General features: G+C 35.8%; 1 protein-coding gene across 4 annotated transcripts in view; it reads left to right on the top strand.

The window, feature by feature from the left end:
* Nucleotides 1-21,460, top strand: part of VCAN (versican) — a 130,455-nt gene that overhangs the window by 92,531 nt on the left and 16,464 nt on the right. For 2 of the 4 annotated variants that reach the window (XM_047088688.1, XM_047088703.1), the window contains 3 exons: nt 10,509-10,653; nt 16,096-16,278; nt 16,424-17,912. In XM_047088688.1, coding sequence (XP_046944644.1) covers nt 10,509-10,653; nt 16,096-16,278; nt 16,424-16,551 — 456 coding nt within the window. In that variant the 3' untranslated portion in view covers nt 16,552-17,912. Of the gene's footprint in view, nt 1-10,508; nt 10,654-16,095; nt 16,279-16,423; nt 17,913-21,460 lie in introns of those variants that run through there. The other 2 variants (XR_006963730.1, XM_047088694.1) reach the window with 1 other exon arrangement.

Here is a 21,460-nt window from a genome sequence, read left to right on the forward strand (position 1 = left end):
TTAACCTAAAAGCCAAGGAAAACATATGCTGTTTCCTCATCCTTTAACACATTACTCATGAGTGGAAGAATTCTCAGTTTCTGTTCTGCCCAAGACCATTCAGCTCTTAATAAAAATTTTTACTTGTGTTGCAGTTCAGTTTGATTTGAAACCAAGAACTGGTTCCTGTGATTCTACGTGTGAAATATAACCAGTCATAGAAGTTCTGGAACACAAAACCCTCATCTCCTCCTTGCCTTTACTTGCGCGCAGATATCTAGTGATAGGTGACAGGGCTGGAAGAACACTTACCATCACTGGAAAATCATTTCATAATTGACAAGACTCTCCTTAAAAAAAAAAAAAATCAATTCCTTCTCACAGGTGCTTTCCCAGCAGCTCTATGAAACTCTAAAATCATGTACAGATATTTAAATTTAATTGCTAATTACTTTAAGGCAATTCATGGAAAAGGCAAACAAAACTGTGGAATGGGTTTTGGCAGTTTCCCACTGCATTTGGATCGTTAGCGCTTCCTGCCTGAAGACCTGCGCAAACAAGCTTGGGGTGAGGGAACGCACTGGCTCCTTCCGAGGTGGGGGTTAAATGCAAAGGGCTCCGTGGGGCTCTGCCTGCCCCTCCCCCATTCCAAGTGCTCTCGCGGTGGGAGGAACTCACATCCTTTAGAAAATGCTGTTGATAATTACAGCTTTGTAGGGCAGTGAGCTCACGCTATTACATGAGATTAGTGCTGTACTCAAGAGCTGCCAGATTGTCTCTCCCGCACAGAGACTTGCCAGCTAGGAAAATAATGGGCATATTGCCATTTTAACAGCTATCAGGAGACCCCAAGTTAGTTTTTCTTCCCTTCAGCATATTCATGTTTGTAGGATCCAACTCCAGCCTACCAGCCCAGGGCAGTGACACAAAACAAATGTCTCTTTCTCCTTTAAAACAAAGCTGCTCTTTTCCTTTTTGTTGTTCAACTAAAAGACAACAGCAAGACTATAACCTCCCTTAAAACATAAATAAATAAGGACCCAGACTGGAGTAACGTTAAGCAAGTACAAGGATCAGAAGAGGTAGATCTCTATCTCGCAGGGAGGTCATTTGCCCCCTAGGAGTTGAATGAAGCAAAGTTAAATGTACCCCCCGCAGACCGAAAACAAACGCCTATTGTGCAGCATAGCCATCTAGGGGGAGAAAAGACATTTTAAAGTTACCAAATGTTTTGATTTCCGTAATAAGTAGTGCTCCTCACTTCCTTGCAGATAACTGGTTGACCTATGTTCTGAAAGGCTGAGGGTAACCCAGAGTGGTTACTCTGAGTTCTTTATTTTGTGAAAAGGTGGTTTCTTATCAGCATACGTTTCAAACGTTTCAAACGGGTAAGCGGTCCTCTTGGGAAAGTGTTTCTATTTGTGGAGTTGGCTTTTATACTTTGTGGTTATCTGTTTCCCCTTGGCATCAGTGGCATTTGGCTAATACTTGTAGCTCTGAGAATACGGCCATGGCACTGCCCCTTGCAGGTGATGATAGGGGTTTGCACACAGAATTCAGCTTTTAGTACAGGTACCACGTTTTATGGCTAGTCTAGGTAAGTTTTTACCTACAAAAAAAAAACAAAAAAAACAAAAACTAAATGTGAATCACACCGCGGGCAGTAATTTGAGCACATACGTGTTTGTTTATCATCTGCCCTGTTGTAAGGATTTGAGGTGGGTATATATAGATTTTACTTTGCTTCTGATGCAGTTTCAGCATTGACGTAAATATAAATAATCTGATAATTTTAAAAGAAAAAATGGAGAAAAATAAACTATTGTAGATAACATTCTAGTCAGATTGAAAATTCGGATTATAGCTGCCATGACCTGTAATGGAACAGAATGCAATCACGTTGTTAAATACTGTTTAGCTGAGGTCCATCTTCTAGCAAAGTGTTCTCTTCATGCTTTCCCTCACAAAACTGAGAGAACATTTCACATATAATCATTTCATCTTGATACATGAAGTAAATAATCATGATTTGGGGGGGGTATTGTAAATTCTGTTTTAAGTAACTTAGTTGGTAATTCATGATATATTAATGGATGGCTATCACCACCTAGTGGTCATATTGTATTTTGTGTTTCAAAACTTCACATACCCAGAATTACGAAGGAATAGTATTCCTGGTGAATTAAGTTCCTTTAGTCTGGAGTTTAAAATATACTATATACTTATTGTGAACCTGAAAGTTAAATGTGAAATTAGATAATTTTTCAAACGCAGCGTGAAGTTAACACACAGAGTCACATGCTTAGTAAAATCCTAGCAACTGAGGCAAATATTAGAGCCAACGTTTCTCATATCTTCACTTTATACACAGTAATAGAACACAATGGAAAGTTTTCCTTGGCAACTTACATTGGTATGTGAACCTAGAGGACATTTTTGGTTTTCTTATGAAAGCTTTTCACAGAGAATTAAATTAGCAGTGTTTGGGGGGAGGGAGAGTAGATAGAAAGCAGCGACTGGACTGTTAGATTTAGTATGTTCTCCCATCAATTACAATAAAATATTATGTCATAGGACAGCTTCACTGGGCAAATGTCAAGAATGGTTTTTACCAATGGAATGTGTGTGATTATTTAAATGTGCTTGGCAAAATCCATAATAGTTCTGAAACATAGAGACTTTAATTGGCCATTTAAGATAATTTAAATTATAGTGAATTTTAAAGAATAAAAAGTGACTGTATCTAAGCTGAAAAATTATAGCAAAAAGTGTGCATAGGTAGATGATAGTTATATAGATAGATGAAAGAAGGCCCTTGGCAGCTGCAGATTCAGGATTTCAAATTTTGCAGTTTCAGTTACACAGGAGATACCCTGAAGATCCACAAGATGAAATAATTTGTACTTTTTTTTCTCAGGTACAAATTTGAAGTGTACCTAGTGGCTGGCTAGTGTGTGAGAATTGTTCGATTAGCTATCAAATCTGTCTGGTGGGTAGCTCAGTTTTTGCATTTCCAGAGGTCTACTGCTGTTTATTCTGCTAAACTTTGAACCATTTTGGATCATATTTATGGCGGGAACCTATCTGCCACCAGGTGTGTGGGAATAGGGACATTTCTAAAGATCTTAGATAATTCTTCCCTAGTGCCAAGAAGTTCTATATTTGTAGGTGTGTGTGTGTGTGTGTGTGTGTGTGTGTGTAATAGTGGTAAATATCACATTTGTGTCTCACAAAAAGATGAACTGCAATTTTATCTAGTGTCTGTGAAAATTCTGTTTTCTTTTTAATAGAGATGAAAAGAAATCAAGAGATTCTGAACAGAGTATCTAACTTTTTAGGAGAACTAGTTAGTGCCCAGTGATTATTCTTCATAGTTATTTGACCAAGTTAAGAAATCGTAAACTATCAATGAGAAGAATTTGAAATGGGTCAAATATTATGGAGAAGAGTTAATTATCAATTAAGTTTTGATAGGACCTGTTGCTTTGTAAACTTCTCCCTTTCAAGAAGCTGATAAAAGAGATTTAAAAACAAGAGTTTAATGTTCTGGGGATTCTTTCTCCACTAGAAGTTGAAAGAAAGTTTTCATTTTTGAATCTTGTATTTTCAAAGTTTTCATTTTTGAATGAAATTTACAAGATTTATACAAAATTTTGACACAGAAAAACAAATACTATTTGGAATGTTGCATAGAGGGGTAAGAGTAAGTCATTCCATGGTTGAGGAACCTTCCTTACTCCAGTTTTTCCTTTTCACCACCTAGCTGTTTGCATTTTTCTTCATAAATTGATTTGCTTACATATGTATCAAGTAGAAGACCAGCTGGGATAGGACTGTCACAGCAGTAACTGATTAATACTGGATATCCTGTTTCTTTTCTTTAACTGAGAGCCATGAACCCAAGCAAACTCCTTTTTTAAAGCAAAACAAAGCTTTTTTAGAAAGTCTATTTCTAAATCTTCTATATTTCTGAAACAATGGCTTTTTAACCTGGAAAAAAGGCAGTTTTCATCTCTGTGTAAGGAAAATGTCAATTAGTCGCATTGCATTTTTACCATCAATTTATTTTGTTCGTGCTTGTGATACTAGTTATCTGCTGAGATGTTAGCGCCACTGATCAAGGCCCTGTGGTGTGTATTTTACAGATAAAAGATCCCCTGGTATCTCTGAATGATAGTTGGGACTCCTAGAGTCCCAACTATATATAATCAGAAATTCATCTTGAAAGGATGTTAAACTCTGTCTAACTTTAATAGATTACTTTTGAAAGATAACTTTCAAAAGTAGACACTCCACCCCCATTCCCACCTCCAAACACACACACACTCTACCCACCCCCCCCCCCCCAGTGTGTTTATGGAATCTAGGGGAAGACTTTCAAAGAGCTGAGGAGAGAGAGAAGAGCTCCTTAGCTATGCTGCTTGACAAAAATTAGTGAAGTCCCTCTTAGGTCTGTGGAATTGAGGTCACTCTCTGAGAGTGAAGAATTTTGGCAGGCTGGGAGGTCCTGTGTTCTCCAGAAGAACTGCAGGTTAACTTTTTGCTTTTATGTTAATGTGAGACAGAAACAAATTCTTGACAATAAAATACAGATTATTTGGAACAAAATAAGCTAAGTATTTATTAGGTTTGATAGATTTTGATGAGTAACTTAATTCAGTTCTGAGTTTTCCCTCTCAGTATTAAGATTGGTTCAAATGAGTTCTCTGGTCTGTAGAGATAATTTTCATGTGAGAGAACCATGCGTAGCTTTTGGGTTTTGGCCAGGGTTTTTTGAATCATTTTATGCCTTTGGCAGCTGATGTATTCAAATCCATTTGGGGGGAAAAAGAAAGAGAAAACAACTGAAAAGTTACAAAATCCAGTTTAATTGAAATAGTTGTCTCTTTTGGCACTTTGGTTTTTTACAGAGACAAAGAACAGTCATTTAACGGGAACTCTAGGAGCAACTTTACCATATAATAGGCAACATTAAGCAGTTTCGTACTGGATACAAAATAATTATCTCTTAATAAAGTGCAAGTTTGTTATAGAACACGTAGAAAATTTTATATCTGAAGTGGCTTTCCTCTATATCAACTACTTAAGTTGTATGTCCTAATTTTCTCTGCCATCAGGAAAGAATGAAAATGCAAAGTAATTTAGAGTTCTCTTTTCAGACATAGCCTTGATGTTATTCTGTTCCCTGGGGGAGGCAACGAGAGTTTGGGGTTTGGGTTGGAGAACATGAGTCTCGGAGACACAGACAAATGTGCAGAAGTCTGATCAGCATTTATTTTTGTCGATGGTGTTGAAATGAATTCTCCGTAAACTGTGCTGGATTTTTGGCATATTTCTCAGTTTGCCTGTCCAGCCCTAGAAGAGGGTTGATCTAGGGTAGATCACCCAGGATGTTTGCTTATGATTCCAAATGAGGAGGAAAAAAATCAAGATGGGAGTAGGGCATTTTTCTCTGCCCATTCTGAGAACCTACATTTCTGTGTGTATAAGACACTGTCCATTTGAGAGAGGCTCTATTACATTCTTAGAACTTGGAATTGATTTCCTGAGGAGAGATCTCTTTCTAATATTTAACTTCAGTGAAAAAATATATTATTAAACCTGAAGTCAATGATTTATTTTTTTATACCCTTTACCCTGCAAGTGATATTAAAAATAAAGCTGTAAAGAATTCTGGAGGAAACAAAGAGTTATTCAGAATACTGGAGTTTCCTTTGCTAAAGTTAGGTTGGCAATAACATGGAGCAAAATCAAAGCGTCTTAGCCAAAATAAATCTGCACAATGGAGCTATCAGATATGAGGTAATAGTGTGACATGCCTGTGGGTATCCAGCATTCTTGTAAAAACCACAAACACAAAATTTGGTCCTGCACCATTAAGCCACAGTTCTGCCAAGCAACAACACAGAACGCAGGTTTTCAATCACTGTTGCAAGCCAAATGTAATTCCCACCAAAAACAATTAAATCTTTTACCAGAGGTCTGAGTCTGGGCAGCCTAAGCCCTGAGAATCACTTCAGTGGCATGGAATCTGAATCTCATTTCAGTGTGAAAATGAGGCAGTCATTGTTCAGATCAGGAGGAAAAGTCAGCTGCAAAATACATGGCAGGCCAGGAACTAGTAACTTGAAGTGATATTTGTTGAGGTTAGATTAGAAAAAGGTTAGCTAAGAAATTTAAAGTTCTTTCTGATAGCTGCATAGACCATCTTATAGTGTTCATTTTTGCTGATTAGAAAAATAATTCACGCTGTCTTTAGGGAAGTGGAAAATATATAAGAATATATAGAATAAACTATTACCTCCTCATATAACTTAGATATCTGAGAGTATGTGTAAAATTTGGATCATTGCATGTTTTTTGTATTTTGCTTTTCATTGCATATTTTCTGTATTTTGCTTTTTAATTTTAACTTAAAACTTCTTTTAGTATTTTCCATTTCCCTATATATTCTTCACAGACAAGATATACAGACTATATATATATATATATATATATATTCACTCTATAGATTTTTACCCATTTGCTGCTAGTATAATTAATATTTTAGATAAACTATTGTTCACATCTCTGATTATTTTTTTAAGATAGAATTTTAGAAGTGGAATTATGGGATGTAAGTGGTGGAACTTTTTGAGGTTCTTGATGTCTATCACCAACTGTTTTCCAGAATGGTTATTGTCTGTCTCACATATCATATGCCAACAGTGAGCAACATCTTTGATTAGAAGTAGATGTGGCGGTGCCTGATTGGCTCAGTCGGTTGAGCATCTGACTTTGGCTCAGGGTCATGAAGTCATGGCTTCTGAATTCAAGCCCCACATAGGGTTTGGTGCTGTCAGTGTGGAGCCTACTTCGGATCCTCTGTCCCTCTCTCTCTCTGCCCCTGCCTCTCTCTCCCTCTCTCTAAAAGAAATGAAACATTTAGAAGTAGACGTGGATAGGGTAGAGTGCAACACACTCTGTTGTTCATTATTTCTAACTATCAAATTATTTATTAAACAATACCAGTGTGTGCCAGGCATAATTCCTGGCAATGAGGATAAGTAGTAAACAAAAGAACCCCAAGTTCCTGTCTTCAGTGAGCTTACATTCTATTAAGGAGAAAAAAAAATACAATAAATAAATTATATAGGACATCGGAAGTTAATTGTTATGAAGACAAATAAAGCAAGAGATCTGGGAGTGTGTGTAGGGACAAGGACTCAGGGAGCATTACACAGTTTGCATATCCTGTGGATGTGTGGGAAAGTTTTCCACCTTTGAGGACTTTTTTACGTGTTTCCTGTAAGAGGTTAGTTAGAAAGTAACCTAGAAATGATTGAGCTCCAAAATTCATAAGTATTTGAGGAACTCTGGAACTTTGGCTATAGAAAATATCCAATACAGATCTTTGTTAGTTTTAAGGAATTCCTATTCCTTTGCTTATTAATTTAATTTAATTTAATTTAATTTAATTTAATTTAATTTAATTTAAATTTTTATTTTGATGCTGCTTTAATAGGTCTGTTAAAGACAACTTAGTTACATATCAGCAACAGGTTGAATATGACTTTTATTTTGCTTTGTCGCTCCATTTCCTGTTTCCTTGTTTATTATCTATCTAAAAGAGTAGCAAAAGCAAAAACAACAAAAGGCTTTATGGGTGGAGGGTAAGAGATGATAAGGGAAAGGAAGTAAGCAAAGAAAAGGAAAACAGAGAAATAATTAGCAACCCCTTTTAGAGCAAATGTCAGTTCCTGGCTTCAGGGAGACCTGCCAGTCAAAGGATCCTCTGATCTTCCTTCCCAAGGCCATCAAGGCAGTAACTCAGTGGTACCATTCAGGCTACTAGAGTTGGATTTCAATCCATTTAATTTCTGGATCTCCACCAGAAAAATAAAAATACCCTTCTGTGTTTTGGCAAAAACAAACAAACAAACACAAACCACACCTTTATTAAGCTTCCCTTGGTTCTTTGCAATTTTATCGCTTTTCAAAGACTCTTATATAGTGGGGATCTCCTTATCTCGATCTTAATTTTTGGCATGATTGAGGAGGATTTTAAAACAAAGCTAGGAAAAGAGGTTGAAGGAAAAGTAGCAGGTCTCTTAATCTGGAGGCTTTCAAACTTTAGATCTTCTCACAAATTATTTTATCAAAGATCAAGGTTTTTACCATACTTAAAAGTCTTAAAAGCCATTTGTTTTTCTGAGAAGAAAAATCAGATATTGTCTAGTATACTTATTATACATTTTTTAAAGATATAAAAGTAGCCACAGTGCTATTGGTTTGTTTGTTTGTTTGTTTGGCATGTTCTGAGTTGGAAACAACGGCTTTACTCTTACATACAACTCTTTTTTCTCTATCTTTCCTAAATAAAATCCCTTAATTCAAGCCACAAACTTATTTTAAATTTAATTCAAGAAAAGACATAGATCTGTAGGACCAAGAAAGATAGTCATATCAGCCATTGCACACAAATCTGAATCTGTCCTTCTACCAAGTGAAGAAAGTTTGACTCTATCAGATTTGGTAGCATTAGATGTGATGTACAACATGATAGCAGGCAAAGCATATTGAAAAAGTGATTCTCAAGTTGATCCAGAAAGATGCTGAACAAACGTCCCATATCACATTCTAGTTATCAGGAGACCCAAGGCTAGGAAATTGCTCTCTTAATTATAGTCTGAAGTTTATAATTTTTCAACAGACATAGGGACTGTGTTTTTCATACAATTATTAATGATGGAGACAACATTTTAAGGTAACAAGAAATTGAATGTAAGCCCCAGAGCCCTGAGTGCTTAACATCTCAAAGTCCAAGTTTCTCCAAATCCTACTGGATTCTTGTAAGAGATAATGCATACCAAGTACCTAGGAGAGGGCTTCATCCATTATAGGTGCTGAATAAATGACAGGTGTTATTCTGATGGAAAGCAAAAGATAATTCTGGTTATAGTTCATTGCCCAGACTGGGAAATCAAAAGATACCATCTAAAGATACAGTTATAAAGATAACCAATAGAGGGGGGTCTGGGTGTCTCAGTCATTTAAGCGTCTGACTTTGACTTAGGTCATTATCTCATGGTTCTCTAGTTGGAGCCCCGTGTTGGGCTGTGTGCTGACAGCTCAGAGCCTGAAGACTGCTTCAGATTCTGTCTCTCCCTCTCTCTGCCTCTCTCCCACGCATGCTCTGTCTCTCCCTGTCTCTCAAAAAATAAACATTAAAAATAATTTTTTAATTAAAAAAGAAAATCAATAGAAAAACATAAAAGAAAAACAAATATATTTTTACAGTAAGATATATATATGACTTTTTATTATTTTTTAATATTTATTTATTTATTTTTGAGAGTGAGAGACAGCACAAGAGGGGGAGGGGCAGAGAGACACAGAATATGAAGCCGAGCCCCATGAGGAGCTCAAACCCACTAACCATGAGATCATGACCTGAGCCAAAGTCAGACACTTAAATGACTGAGCCACCCAGATGCTTAAATGACTGAGCCACTCAGACGCTCCTAGCAAGATATATTTTTAACAGTTTGTCTTTTGTATCGATATGCTTAACTGTGGTCAGTGTTCCAAATGAGAGAAAACAACTTCCAGATTTATATTGTAAAGCAAAACTTAACTGTATAGTGCATATAAGAATCACATCTAAAGCAGAATTATTTAGGGGTCACCTAGGTGCTCTATTGGTTAAGCTTCTGACTCTTGATTTTGGCCCAGGTCATGATCTCATGGTTTGTAGGAATGAGCTATGCGTCAGACTCCGCACTGTTAGTGTGCAGCCTACTAGGGATTCTCTCTCTGCCTCTCTGTCTCTGTCTCTGTCTCTCTCTCTCTCTCAAAATAAATAAAAATAAATGAATAAGTAAGAACTTTAATAAAAAATAAAACAAAATTACTAAGGAAGGTTGAATTTGAAATGATGGAAACATGTATATTGGGTAAGTATAAAAAATAAATTAGCAAATGTCTCAATTTTTCTTAACCAAATAAATGAATTTAGATAAAACCAATCAATTAAATAAGGCAAGAAAACATACTTTATAGTGGCAGAGAGGTAAAAGAAAGAATAAAAATTTTATTGCACTGTCATTATAATTACATAAAATTACATGTGCCCATAAGGGCTGGGAGAAAACATGACAGAGTGATGAGATTATGGATTTTTTTTCTCTACTTCCACTCCCATTAATATTGTTACACTTAATAATAATAACATGATCAAATTTCTTAAGTCAAGCATTCATTACATATTTAGAAATGTAGGATATCTAGAACAAATTTCTCAGACATATCTCATTGCCAAAGGAAAAAAAAAATACACGTTTGCTGAAGAGAGACTTTGAAATACGTATATTTTCCACTCAGAGTGTAAAAGCTTTTTTCTTTATCATTAAAATAATTTCAGTTAGATAGTTCAACAAAAACTGTTGAGTCATTCTAATTCCATTGCAATGTAATGGCTCTGTTGCTCTTATCATTTGCTATTTTTCGACTATCAAGTAGTTAATTCTGTTCTTTCTCCATTTTTACAGCAATATGAGAACTGGAGGCCCAACCAGCCAGACAGCTTCTTTTCTGCTGGAGAAGATTGTGTTGTAATCATTTGGCATGAGAACGGCCAGTGGAATGATGTTCCCTGCAATTATCATCTCACCTATACCTGCAAGAAAGGAACAGGTAATGATCAATTAATAACGCATACCTCATCTGCATTTCAATTATCAAGCATATTCAAGATGAATAAACTTCATTATTTCAAGACACAGACATCTCTTGCTGCTTATGGAATATTTCACTCCTCCAATACATTTGCAAAATTCATTTTCAGTAATGTCTTTACCTTGGATTTCAGATGCTTAAGATAACAATGTCATATTCGTATTGCAAAAAACTACCTGGCAGTATCTTTAAGAAAAACAAAGTACCAGCCCAAGAGTCTGTCCACCTGTTTATTCTGATGAGGAGAACTTAAAAAAAAAAAAAAAAGTCAACATCTAAGAATCGGGTTATATCATGAAATAATCTGGATTTTTTTACTCTGGTAGAAAAATAAGAACTGGTACCTTTTGGTCCATGTTGGAACGTGTCAGTGGTTTGAAGTTCTGGGGCCTAAAAACCATTGCCCTCCCTCACTAGGGATGTTCCCTCATTTTGCAGGCATTTGAAGTTTATAATCATTTCTGTAGGAGCTCATTATGTGTTTATAAACAATAGAACAAAAACAGCGTCACTCTATTGTTGAATACCTTCAACGTCTGCTAAAATAAAAACATTTGTGATGTAAGCTCTGTAACAAGAATTGCTTAGTCAACATTAAACAGATAAAATTAAGAACACTGATTTTAGAAAGTGTTTATTATTGACCAATATGTTTGAATTTCTGAGGCACACTGTATAGACGTCCTCCTTTAAAAAAGCAGGAATTCCATAAAAATTTTTTAACCTTTCACAATTGATAATGGTGTTAGAATATGAAAATTTAGCCTCTAGACCTAGAATTTTTCATCAAGTAACAGTACAATTGCAAAATATAAAATTCATTGGATTCATTTGTCTTTGGATATAAAAGTAGTAAACTAAAAATACACACTCTGCAGATATTTTAGGAACAACTTAAACCCCAATACTAAGAAATTCTATCAGAAGAAAGAAAACACTGAGATACACAGAGCTCAGATGAAACTCAGCTGTCAGCCCTGTCACTCTCTCTGCTATTGTCTTATCTAAAGTCGAATTTATTCTGACTATCCTTTCTGTCTGAGCAGCTTCCCTGGCTTTGTGCATTACTTCAGCACTTCTGCCATGAGACTCGTGAAAATAGCAAATCAGGTATTTGCTCTTTTCCCTGTTTCTAGTGTAAGAAGTCTTTAATGAACTGTTTGTCTTTCTCTGAATGTCATGTTTGCCTTCTTAAGTCTCCAAATGTTCCTTGGAGTCATGCCTTTCCCTTTGTGATCCAAGCATTCTTGTATGCCCCATGTTATTTTTTCCTAAAGCAGGGTTTCTCAACAGCAGCACTGTTAATATTTTGGCCCAGGTAATGCTTAGTTGTGGGGGCTGTCCTGTGCATTGCAAATGTGTAGCAGCGTTCTTGCCCTCCATGCAATGAATGCCTGGAATGTTCTTCTCCACCCCCCCCCCATCCTCCTCCTTTGTTTTGTAATAACCATCAGCGTCACTAGACCATGCCACCTATCCCTGGGGAGGGAGGGAGAGGGAGAAAACTGCCCCAGTTTGAGGACCACTGCCCTATAGCTACACAGGCTTTACAAAAACAGCATCCTGGTTTACATTTCCAAATGGGGAAAGAGATTTATAAGACGTTGGTTCTACTTGATTAAGGGAGAAAACCAAACCAAACAGAAAGATTCCTGTATTTTGTCACTCTTTTGTCTGATTTTTATTCATATAGACTTAACTCTTTGTTAATCAAATACTCTGGGGAATTTTATAAATGTCTATAGACTTTTATAAAAGACTCATTTCTCCTTTCACATGTTTTAGACATCCTTAAACATACAGACCTAAATAATTATACTTTTAATTAAATACGTGTGAAGAGGATTATAATATGTGTATATAAAAGCCATTATTTCCAATTTTACTGAGAGTTAACTGACATACATCACTGTATAAGCTTAAGGCATACAGCATGATGGTTTGATTTACGTAAATTGTGAAAATGATTGCCACAGTAGGTTCAGCTAACATTCATCTTCTCACATAGATAAAAGAAAAAGAAAAGAAAGAAAAAAGAATAAAGGGAAAACATTTTTTTCCTTGTGATGAGAACTATTACGATTTACTGTCAACTTTCCTGTATATCATACAGCATTGTTAGCCATAGTCATTGTGTTACATTACATCCTATTACTTATGTATCTTAAAGCTGGAACTTCGTACATTTTGACCACTTTCTATGAGTCTGTTTGGTTTTTTGTTTTAGATTCCACATATTTAGAGTTAGATTTTAGATTTGCTTTAGATTCCACATGTAAGTATTTGTCTTTCTCTGTCTGAATTACTTTACTTTGTATAATGCCCTAAAGGCCCATTTGTGTTGTCTCCAATGGTAGGATTTTCTCATTTTTTATGGCTGAATAATATTCCATTACATGTATGTATATATACCCACAACTTCTTTATCTGTTCATCCATTGATGGATACTCAGTTGTTTCCGTGTCTTGGCCATTGTAAATAATACTGCAATGAACATGAGGGTGCAGATATCTTTTTGAATTAGTGTTTTTGTTACCTGTGGATATATTCCCAGAAGCAGAATTACTGGATATATGGCAGTTCTATTTTAATTTTTTAAGGATCCCTCAAACTTCCCTGCTACTTTTCTAGTAGCTGTACTAATTTACAATCCCGCAATGGTTCCCCTTTCTCCACATCCTCACCAGTATTTATCTCTTGTTTTGTTTTTTTTTTTTTTGATGATGGCCTTTCCAATAGGCGTGAGGTGATACGTCATTGTGATTTTAATTTGCATTTCCCTAATGACTACTGATCTTGAACATCTTTTCATGTACCTCTTGGCCTTTGTGTATATTCATTGAAGAAAGTCTTTTTGGACCCTTTGCCCATTTTTTAGTTGGGTTATTTGGAGTTGCCGCTGCCCTTCTGGTCTGAGGGGCTGGAAGACACTGTCTGCAACAGATGAGGCTGTGACTCAGCACCTTGCCTGGGTGTGAGCAAACCAAGCTCTAGAGCTGGCAAATCTCCTCATTTGAGGATCTGAATCAGGCAGATATGTTCCCTGGTCAGAGTGCACTTCTGACTTGGCTCTGCAGATAAGCAATGCTGCTGGCTGGGATTACTACTTAGGCACTGCAGGTATGAATTTGGTCTACGAAGATTCATGTGCTGGTTGTTTCAGACCCCTCCCCCACTTTGGAGTCATAGTCAGATTCCCCGTGGCTGAGTCCCAAAGATTCCCCTGTAATATCCATGGTGCAACAGCAGAGTAGGGCTCCCACAAAGCATCCCACAATGCTGGGGAAGCTGGTTTTCTTCCTGGCGTTCTTTTTTCCAACTGGAAGAACCTGAGGCTCAGAGAAGACCTCTTCACATGATGCTGCACACTCCTGGTGGAAGAGCAAAGTGGTCAATGGTTAGCCATTCTCTTATCCTGCTAATGGAGTCTGTCTTCGTCTCTGGGCTGCAGGGGAGTGCTTTAACCTCCCCTCCATGTTCAAGGATTCTCTCAGTAGTGTCTTGTTCTTGAATAGATGCTAGTTGTTCTTGGAATCATGACTTTTTAGAGAACACCTCAGTGCATACTATCCACACATCTTTGGATCATTTTGCAGATTCCTTACAGTCCCATCTGTTTACTTCCCAATTCCAACCATAGATAATGACTTCATTCTCTTATTTTCCTCTTTAGTATTATCACATATGCTCATATTTGTAAACGACAAATTGTTTAGTTTTGCACATTTTTGAACTTCAAGTGGAATCATATTGTATGTATTTTGTGACTTGCTTTTTTTGTTCAGCATTATTTTATAAATATTTTATATTTATATTTATATTATATTTATATTATATATTATATTTATATTTATATTATATTTATATTATATATTATATTTATATTATATATATTTATAATAATATATTATTATTATATATAACCTAAATGTCAGACATTTAGGTTATATTGAGTGTTTTTGCTATTATAGACAACATTTCTATAAATATTCTTCAATCTGTTCCAGGTAGACCTCTGTGAGTTTCCATAGGGTATTTTTTCAGGAGTGACATTGCTGAGTCATAGGATTTATGTGCCATCAAATTTATTACAAAATGCCAAATTATTTTCCAAACTAGTTTTCCAATTTGCACCTTCCACCAGGAATATGTGAGAGGTCCTGTTACCCCACATCTTCTTTAGCATTTGATATTATTGGACTTTGAGATTTTTGCCAATCTGGTGGGTATAAAATGTTATCTGTTGTGATTTAATTTGTGTTTACTTGGATACTTTTCCCTGAATATCATTTCATATACTTATATGGCATTCACTTATAGCTCTTTTGTAAAGGTTCTATTCATGTTTGTTCCTTATTTTTAAAAATTGATTGCTTCTCTTTTTTATATTGATACATAGGAGTCATTTTTATATCCTGTTTTGTAATCCCTTGGCAATTTTATCTGTTACAAATATCTTCTCCCAGTTTGTAGACTGTTTTTACTCCTACCCTGTGGTATTTATTGATGAACAGAATTCTTCCTTTTGTTGCATTTTTCTTTATGGTTCAAAACTTTCTGTGTCTTAAGAAATCTTTACCTACCCTAAAGTCAGAAAGATAGTCTACACTGTTTTCTAAATGTTTTAAGGTTTTTGCCTTTTATATTTTTGTATTTAAACCATCCAAAATTAATTTCCCATGTATTCCCTGAGGTAGGGAATGAAGTTCATTTTTATCCATATGAATACCCAATGTCCAAGTGAAAAAAACTACCTTTTCTCCACTATTCTGCCATGTTGCTTCTGTCAAGTATCGAGCCTATATGTGTGGATCCATTTCTGGTCTATTTGCCTGTCCTTCCCAATACCGTACTCATTGAATTATTTTAGCCATATTGTAAGTCCTCATCTATAAATAGCTTTGAAAGAAATCTGTATATTGACAATGACAACTTTTAATTTGTCAGCATACCACAGAATCAAGTGTAAGTGAATTATATAATTGATAGTTTTTAACCTTAACCTCACAAACCCATTAGTTTTCCAACTGAAGGCATATAATAAATAAAAACTTTAAGATACTGATGGAGACAACACCGATAAGCCACATGTTGGCATGAGACAGGTGCTTTTTAATTTGGAAGTGGCCCTTCCAGATGGGTAGATGAATATATGATCATTTAGCCTAGTGGTTCCTTACTAAAACATAGTTAAAGGTGATATAATCTGAGATTGAAATGAGGCACAGAGTCTCAGTATTTAGCTTTTGCTCTTGAAAAATTTCAATTCTTCAATTCTAAATGATTGCCTTTGCTGAAGGTGCTTGATTGGGTACCGTAAAAAAGGAAAGAAAGGAAAAGATTCATACTAATAGAAATATTTAGATTATTTGGCAATAACCCAATTTACTTTTCTTCAGTTGCTTGCGGCCAGCCCCCTGTTGTAGAAAATGCCAAGACCTTTGGAAAGATGAAACCTCGTTATGAAATCAACTCCCTGATTAGATATCACTGCAAAGATGGTTTCATTCAACGCCACCTTCCAACTATCCGTTGCCTAGGAAATGGAAGATGGGCTATGCCTAAAATTACCTGCATGAACCGTAAGTGGTACTTTAGAAAGAATGGACAACCGTGCTCTAACAGCTACTAGACACCCTCATTTTACAGCTACGGTATTGGTAGTTTAGGGTATGGAGCAAGTAATATTGTTGTGTTTTCTTTCTTTCTTTCTTTCCTTCCATGTAGCATCTGCATACCAAAGGACTTACGCTAAGAAATACTTTAAAAATTCCTCATCAGCAAAGGACAATTCAATAAATACATCAAAACACGATCACCATTGGAGCCGGAGGTGGCAGGAGTCCAGGCGCTGACCCCCCAAATGGCGAACATGTGTTTTCATCATTGCAGCCAAAGTCCTAACTTCCTGTGCCTTTCCTATCACCTCGAGAAGTATTATCAGTTGGTTTGGATTTTTGGACCACCGTCCAGTCATTTGGGGTTGCTGCGCTCCCAAAACATTTTAAATGAAAGTATTGACATTCAATAAGAAGGCTAACAACATGAAAGAAAATGAGGGCAGAAAGTAACCGTTTCCAGCCTATCTAATTTCTTTAGTTTTCTATTCGCCTCCAGTGCAGACCATTTTATAGTGTATACCAGCATACTGTACTATTTAAAAAGCTCAATTTCAGCACCAATGGCAATGTAAATAAGATGATTTAATGTTGATTTTAATCCTGTATATAAAATAAAAAAGTCACACTGAGTTTGGGCATATTTAATGATGATTATGGAGCCTCAGAGGTCTTTAATCATTGGTTCGGCTGCTTTTTGTAGTTTGTTTAGGCTGGAAATGGTTTCATTTGCCCTTTGTCAGCAAGACCGAGGACGGCTTTTCCTAGACAACTAACAAACACAAGGTCTTATAGGTCACTGCACCACGTCAGCCTGAAGTGCAGTTTGCTTCCAAGCGGTGCTGAAGCCTGGCTAATAGGATCCTGACAGAACTAGGGACTGCACCGTGGAACTCCTCTTTGCTGCATTCCTTTCTCTTCACTTACACGAAAGGCCTGAATGGAGGACTTTTCTAGGACCAAGAGCATTTTTTAGGGGTCAAAGTGCTAATTATTAACTCAACCAGGTCTCCTTTTTAATGGCTTTCATAACACTAACTTACAAGGTTACAGATCAACACATTTCAAATGGATACAGACCTAAGGGTTATGGAGGGGGGTGGGGACTGTTAAAACAACAACACGCATTCAAAGAAAGAAATTTTGTATATATAACCATTTTAATCTTTTATAAAGTTTTGAATGTTCATGTATGAATGCTGCAGCTGTGAAGCATACATAAATAAATGAAGTAAGCCATACTGATTTAATTTATTGGATGTTATTTTCCCCCAAACCTGAAAATTGACATTAGTGTGCTAGTTATTTTTCAGTGTTAGCCTTTATGCTTCCCTCACACAGTTTGGGGCCATATAATCTAGGTATTTTGTCCCTGATTAAATAATGTGATGGATAGAATGCATCCAGTGTTTATTATGAAAAGAGTGGAAAATGTATAGCTTTCAGCAAATGGTGTTTGCCCATTCTAAGCAAGGAGCTACAGAGAGAGTGTGGGCATTTCTTCCTATTAGGTGGAGTGTACATGTTGACATTTCTCCCTGTTTCTTCCCACTGTGTTTTCTCCCCTTTATTTGAATAAAGTGACTGCTGAAGATGAATTTGAATCATTATCCACTTAATTTAATGTTTAAAGAAAAACCTGTAGTGGAAAGAAAGCATTTAGGAGCCATTCCCTAATTTCAATTAGAACAACCTTGAGGAGAATAGACAACAAATAAAATGCAAAACGAGCAGACCCAACATGGATTCTTGTTCGCGAAACCTCCTTTGGCTCAGAAGGAACAACAGTAGCTACCATCATTCTCTGTGGCTTTAAGTAAGTTCCTTGGTTGTCACACTAAGTGTGATCCACCTTTAGGTGTTCCAGAGCACAGAATGACAGTGTCGACCTATTAGGTTTTAATTTTCCTCTTTCTTTGCAATGCACACAATACGTTCCTGTATTTATATTATAATATGTATAGTGTAAAATGTGAATGACTGTTGTTGTTTTTTTTCTTTCTTTCTTTCTTTCTTTTTTTGTGAATGAAAATCTAAAATCTTTGTAACTTTTTATACCTGCTTTTGTTTCACCAAAGAAACCTAAAATCCTTCTTTTACTATATTGTGACTGGTCTGGTTATTTACAACTTTAAATGCACCAACATTTTTATACCCTAGTTCCATCACAAAGTTCAAGCTGCTGGCTTGGATGAACTGATTTTGTGGCTAGCAGAGAAGTGATTATATATGTACCTGTGAAAATTCAGGTAGTAATGCTGATAGTGTTTACATCTACATAGTTACCCATTAATCTCAAATGTGAAAGATGCATTCAATAGGAAAAGTGATAGCTCATGTTTACAGAATGCTTCCTATGAACCAGGCCAAGTGCATCATCTCCCAGCAGCCTGTGAGAGCAGTGCTGTTACTGTCTGATGAATGAGGGATCGGCCGTAGAGAACTCAAGTCCTTTGTCCAAAGTCCCATAATTAATTTGTAGTGAATGCAGGTCATTTCCAGAGTCTGCATGATATTCTCAAGAAAAATGTAAAATATTATGTTCCAATTGTTATATGTTTAGGAGGTTAAATTACTGGCTAGAAGATCCTATCTAAAAAGTGATCAGAAGATTTCAAAAGCATCAAGTTTCTATCCACCCAGACATCCATCCATTTCTTCATTTTTCATTCATTCACTATTAAGTCATTACTATGTGTCAGGCACTGTCCTGGGCCCTGGAGACTCAGCAGTGAATGAACTAGACAGATCTCTGCCCACATAAAGTTTTTTATGCGGGGTGCATCCCATGGGGATTATTTTAGAGCTTTGTTCTATTCGATAAATTTATGGATAATTTGGAAGAACAAATCCATGATATGTTCTGCAGTTGTAGCAAAGATATCAGAAAGGGCAAAGGTGAGTTCAAAATTATTTTGAGGTCTCTTTCTTGGAATGTCAAAAATATATGGGAATTGGGCATGAATAGAATCTCTTCTTCTCTTTGCTGATCTTGTCCTTATAATGTGCAATGCAGTCTGTCCTATCTTTTACCCAGAACTTTAAACAGAAATTACCCTGGAGAGTAGATATGAATTTGCATTACTTGTGCATGTACACCCTTATTAGATGTTTATAAGCCCATCGGGTATATTTTTATTGATCTAGGTGCAAATAATGGAGTCTGTAGGATGTTCAATTACCCAGAATACTTGGATGGAAGTTTGAGGATATTTGTACCACTCAAAGTCAGCTAGAGGTGGTTTTCTGTTTCTAAAGTCTAGGTTACATATCAGGAGGAAGAATATGCCCCTACCTCTGGGGGCTATTAAGAATAGGTAGTCTTCCAGAGTAGCTGAAATGGAAAAGAAGTAAGAGATTATATAGGGAGGAATATATCATTTTAATGTGATACAAAGTAGACCTTTTCTGATCTTAAGTGAATTTTCAATACAGTACAGGAAATAGGAACTGGGTTAGCCTTGAGCTAATGTCCAAAAGCCATATATCATGTAAAATAAAGTTATGGAGTTTGGAAATAGAAAAACAAATGTAATAGGTTCTGAGTAGATTTTATGCATAACCTGAGCATGAATGTCTCCCAAGAAAATGATCTACAACAGGGTATATATTTTAGAAGAAGGCAAATATGTCATTATCAAGTGGCTAAAGACTCAACGATGTCAATGTTTTGTAATGTGTTTCTTTTTTGTGTTTCCTAATATAAATGCAATGAAATCATTTTTGAAGAGAAATGCCCACAGCAATGTTTTATGCTGATATTTATACTTCTTTCTTTTTCTTTCTTTCTTTCTTTCTTTCTTTCTTTCTTTCTTTCTTTCTTTCTTTCTTATGCTGCAATTTCCATTTGCTAAACAAGACAGAATTCACCAAAATGATTCTGTTCTAAAACAAGTCTGGGGCACCTGGGTGGCTCAGTCTGTTGGGCTTCCAAAATCGGCTCAGGTTATGATCTCACAGTTCATGGGTTCAAGCCCCACGTCAGGCTCTGTGCTGACAGCTCAGAGCCTGGAGCCTGCTTCAGATTCTGTGTCTCCCTCTCTCTGCCCCTCCCCTGCTTATACTCTGTCTCTCTGTCTCAAAAATAAATAAACATTTAAAAAATTGTAAAACAAGTCTAAATAGAAAGTTTTTAAAGGTTGTTGAGTGAGTCACTCAAGATTGTATAATCTTTTTCCCATTATCACTCATTTCTGTATGTTTGGATCCCAGCTGGACAAGAAAGAGCAAATGCCAAACAAGAACAGAAATGGGTTTTGTTGAGGTGTTTACAGAACAAGCAAAGCTTGTGCTTTCGTTAAAATTTAATGCAGAGTTCTGTCTAAGCCTATCACATGATCCCTGCTGAAGATTAAAGTTTACTGCCTTAAAGCAGGAAGTCTTAAATGATTTTTGATAGTGTTTACTCTAAAATAAAAATTTAAAACTTATATCCCCATCACATTTTAAGTTGTCAACAAAAACATTTTCATCATAAAGTCAAATAGTTGTAAATGATGTTATATTTGGCATATTTTAAATATTGCAATTCTAAAATAAACAAGTAACATTACTCTTTTAAATATATTTAGTGGAATCTAAATACCATAGTGGTTTCATACCTATGATTATCCATTTAAAGCATGCTTGAAGATTGCTTTTAACAATCAGGCATTTTATATTTTTCTTTTCTTGTTTTTGGACTTGTTTTCTTATTTCAGTTTCCCCCTTGGAATTTTATCCAAATATATATTTATGTGCTTGGTAATCTTTTACTGACTTAGCTATCAAACATATATACATCAAAATTTATATTTAAAAGTTAATTAATTTTTCTTGTGAACATAAAGGTATAAAAGTTTAAAATCTTCTCTTGTATTATCATTATAATTTTCTTATATACAATTGATCAAAACAATATTATGCTCTTACAAAACTTAAAAGATAATTATACAAGTTGTAGAATTTTATTAGAAATATATCTCAATGAGATGATCAGAGCTGTTTTTCCCAGTTCACATTTCTGTGAGTAAATATTCTTAACAATTAGAATGTGCCATGGCTTAGCATCAATTCTATTCCTATTTTATTTTTTATAGATTTAAACACTGAGAAACTTGATGTCATAGAAGGAAATGATAGAAATCATAATTTTATTATGCAATGC

The sequence above is a fragment of the Lynx rufus genome, unplaced genomic scaffold (assembly GCF_022079265.1).
Source record: "Lynx rufus isolate CCGP_SWC_20201006 ecotype Redwood Valley unplaced genomic scaffold, mLynRuf1.p SCAF_1, whole genome shotgun sequence".
NCBI classification, from domain to species: domain Eukaryota; kingdom Metazoa; phylum Chordata; class Mammalia; order Carnivora; family Felidae; genus Lynx; species Lynx rufus.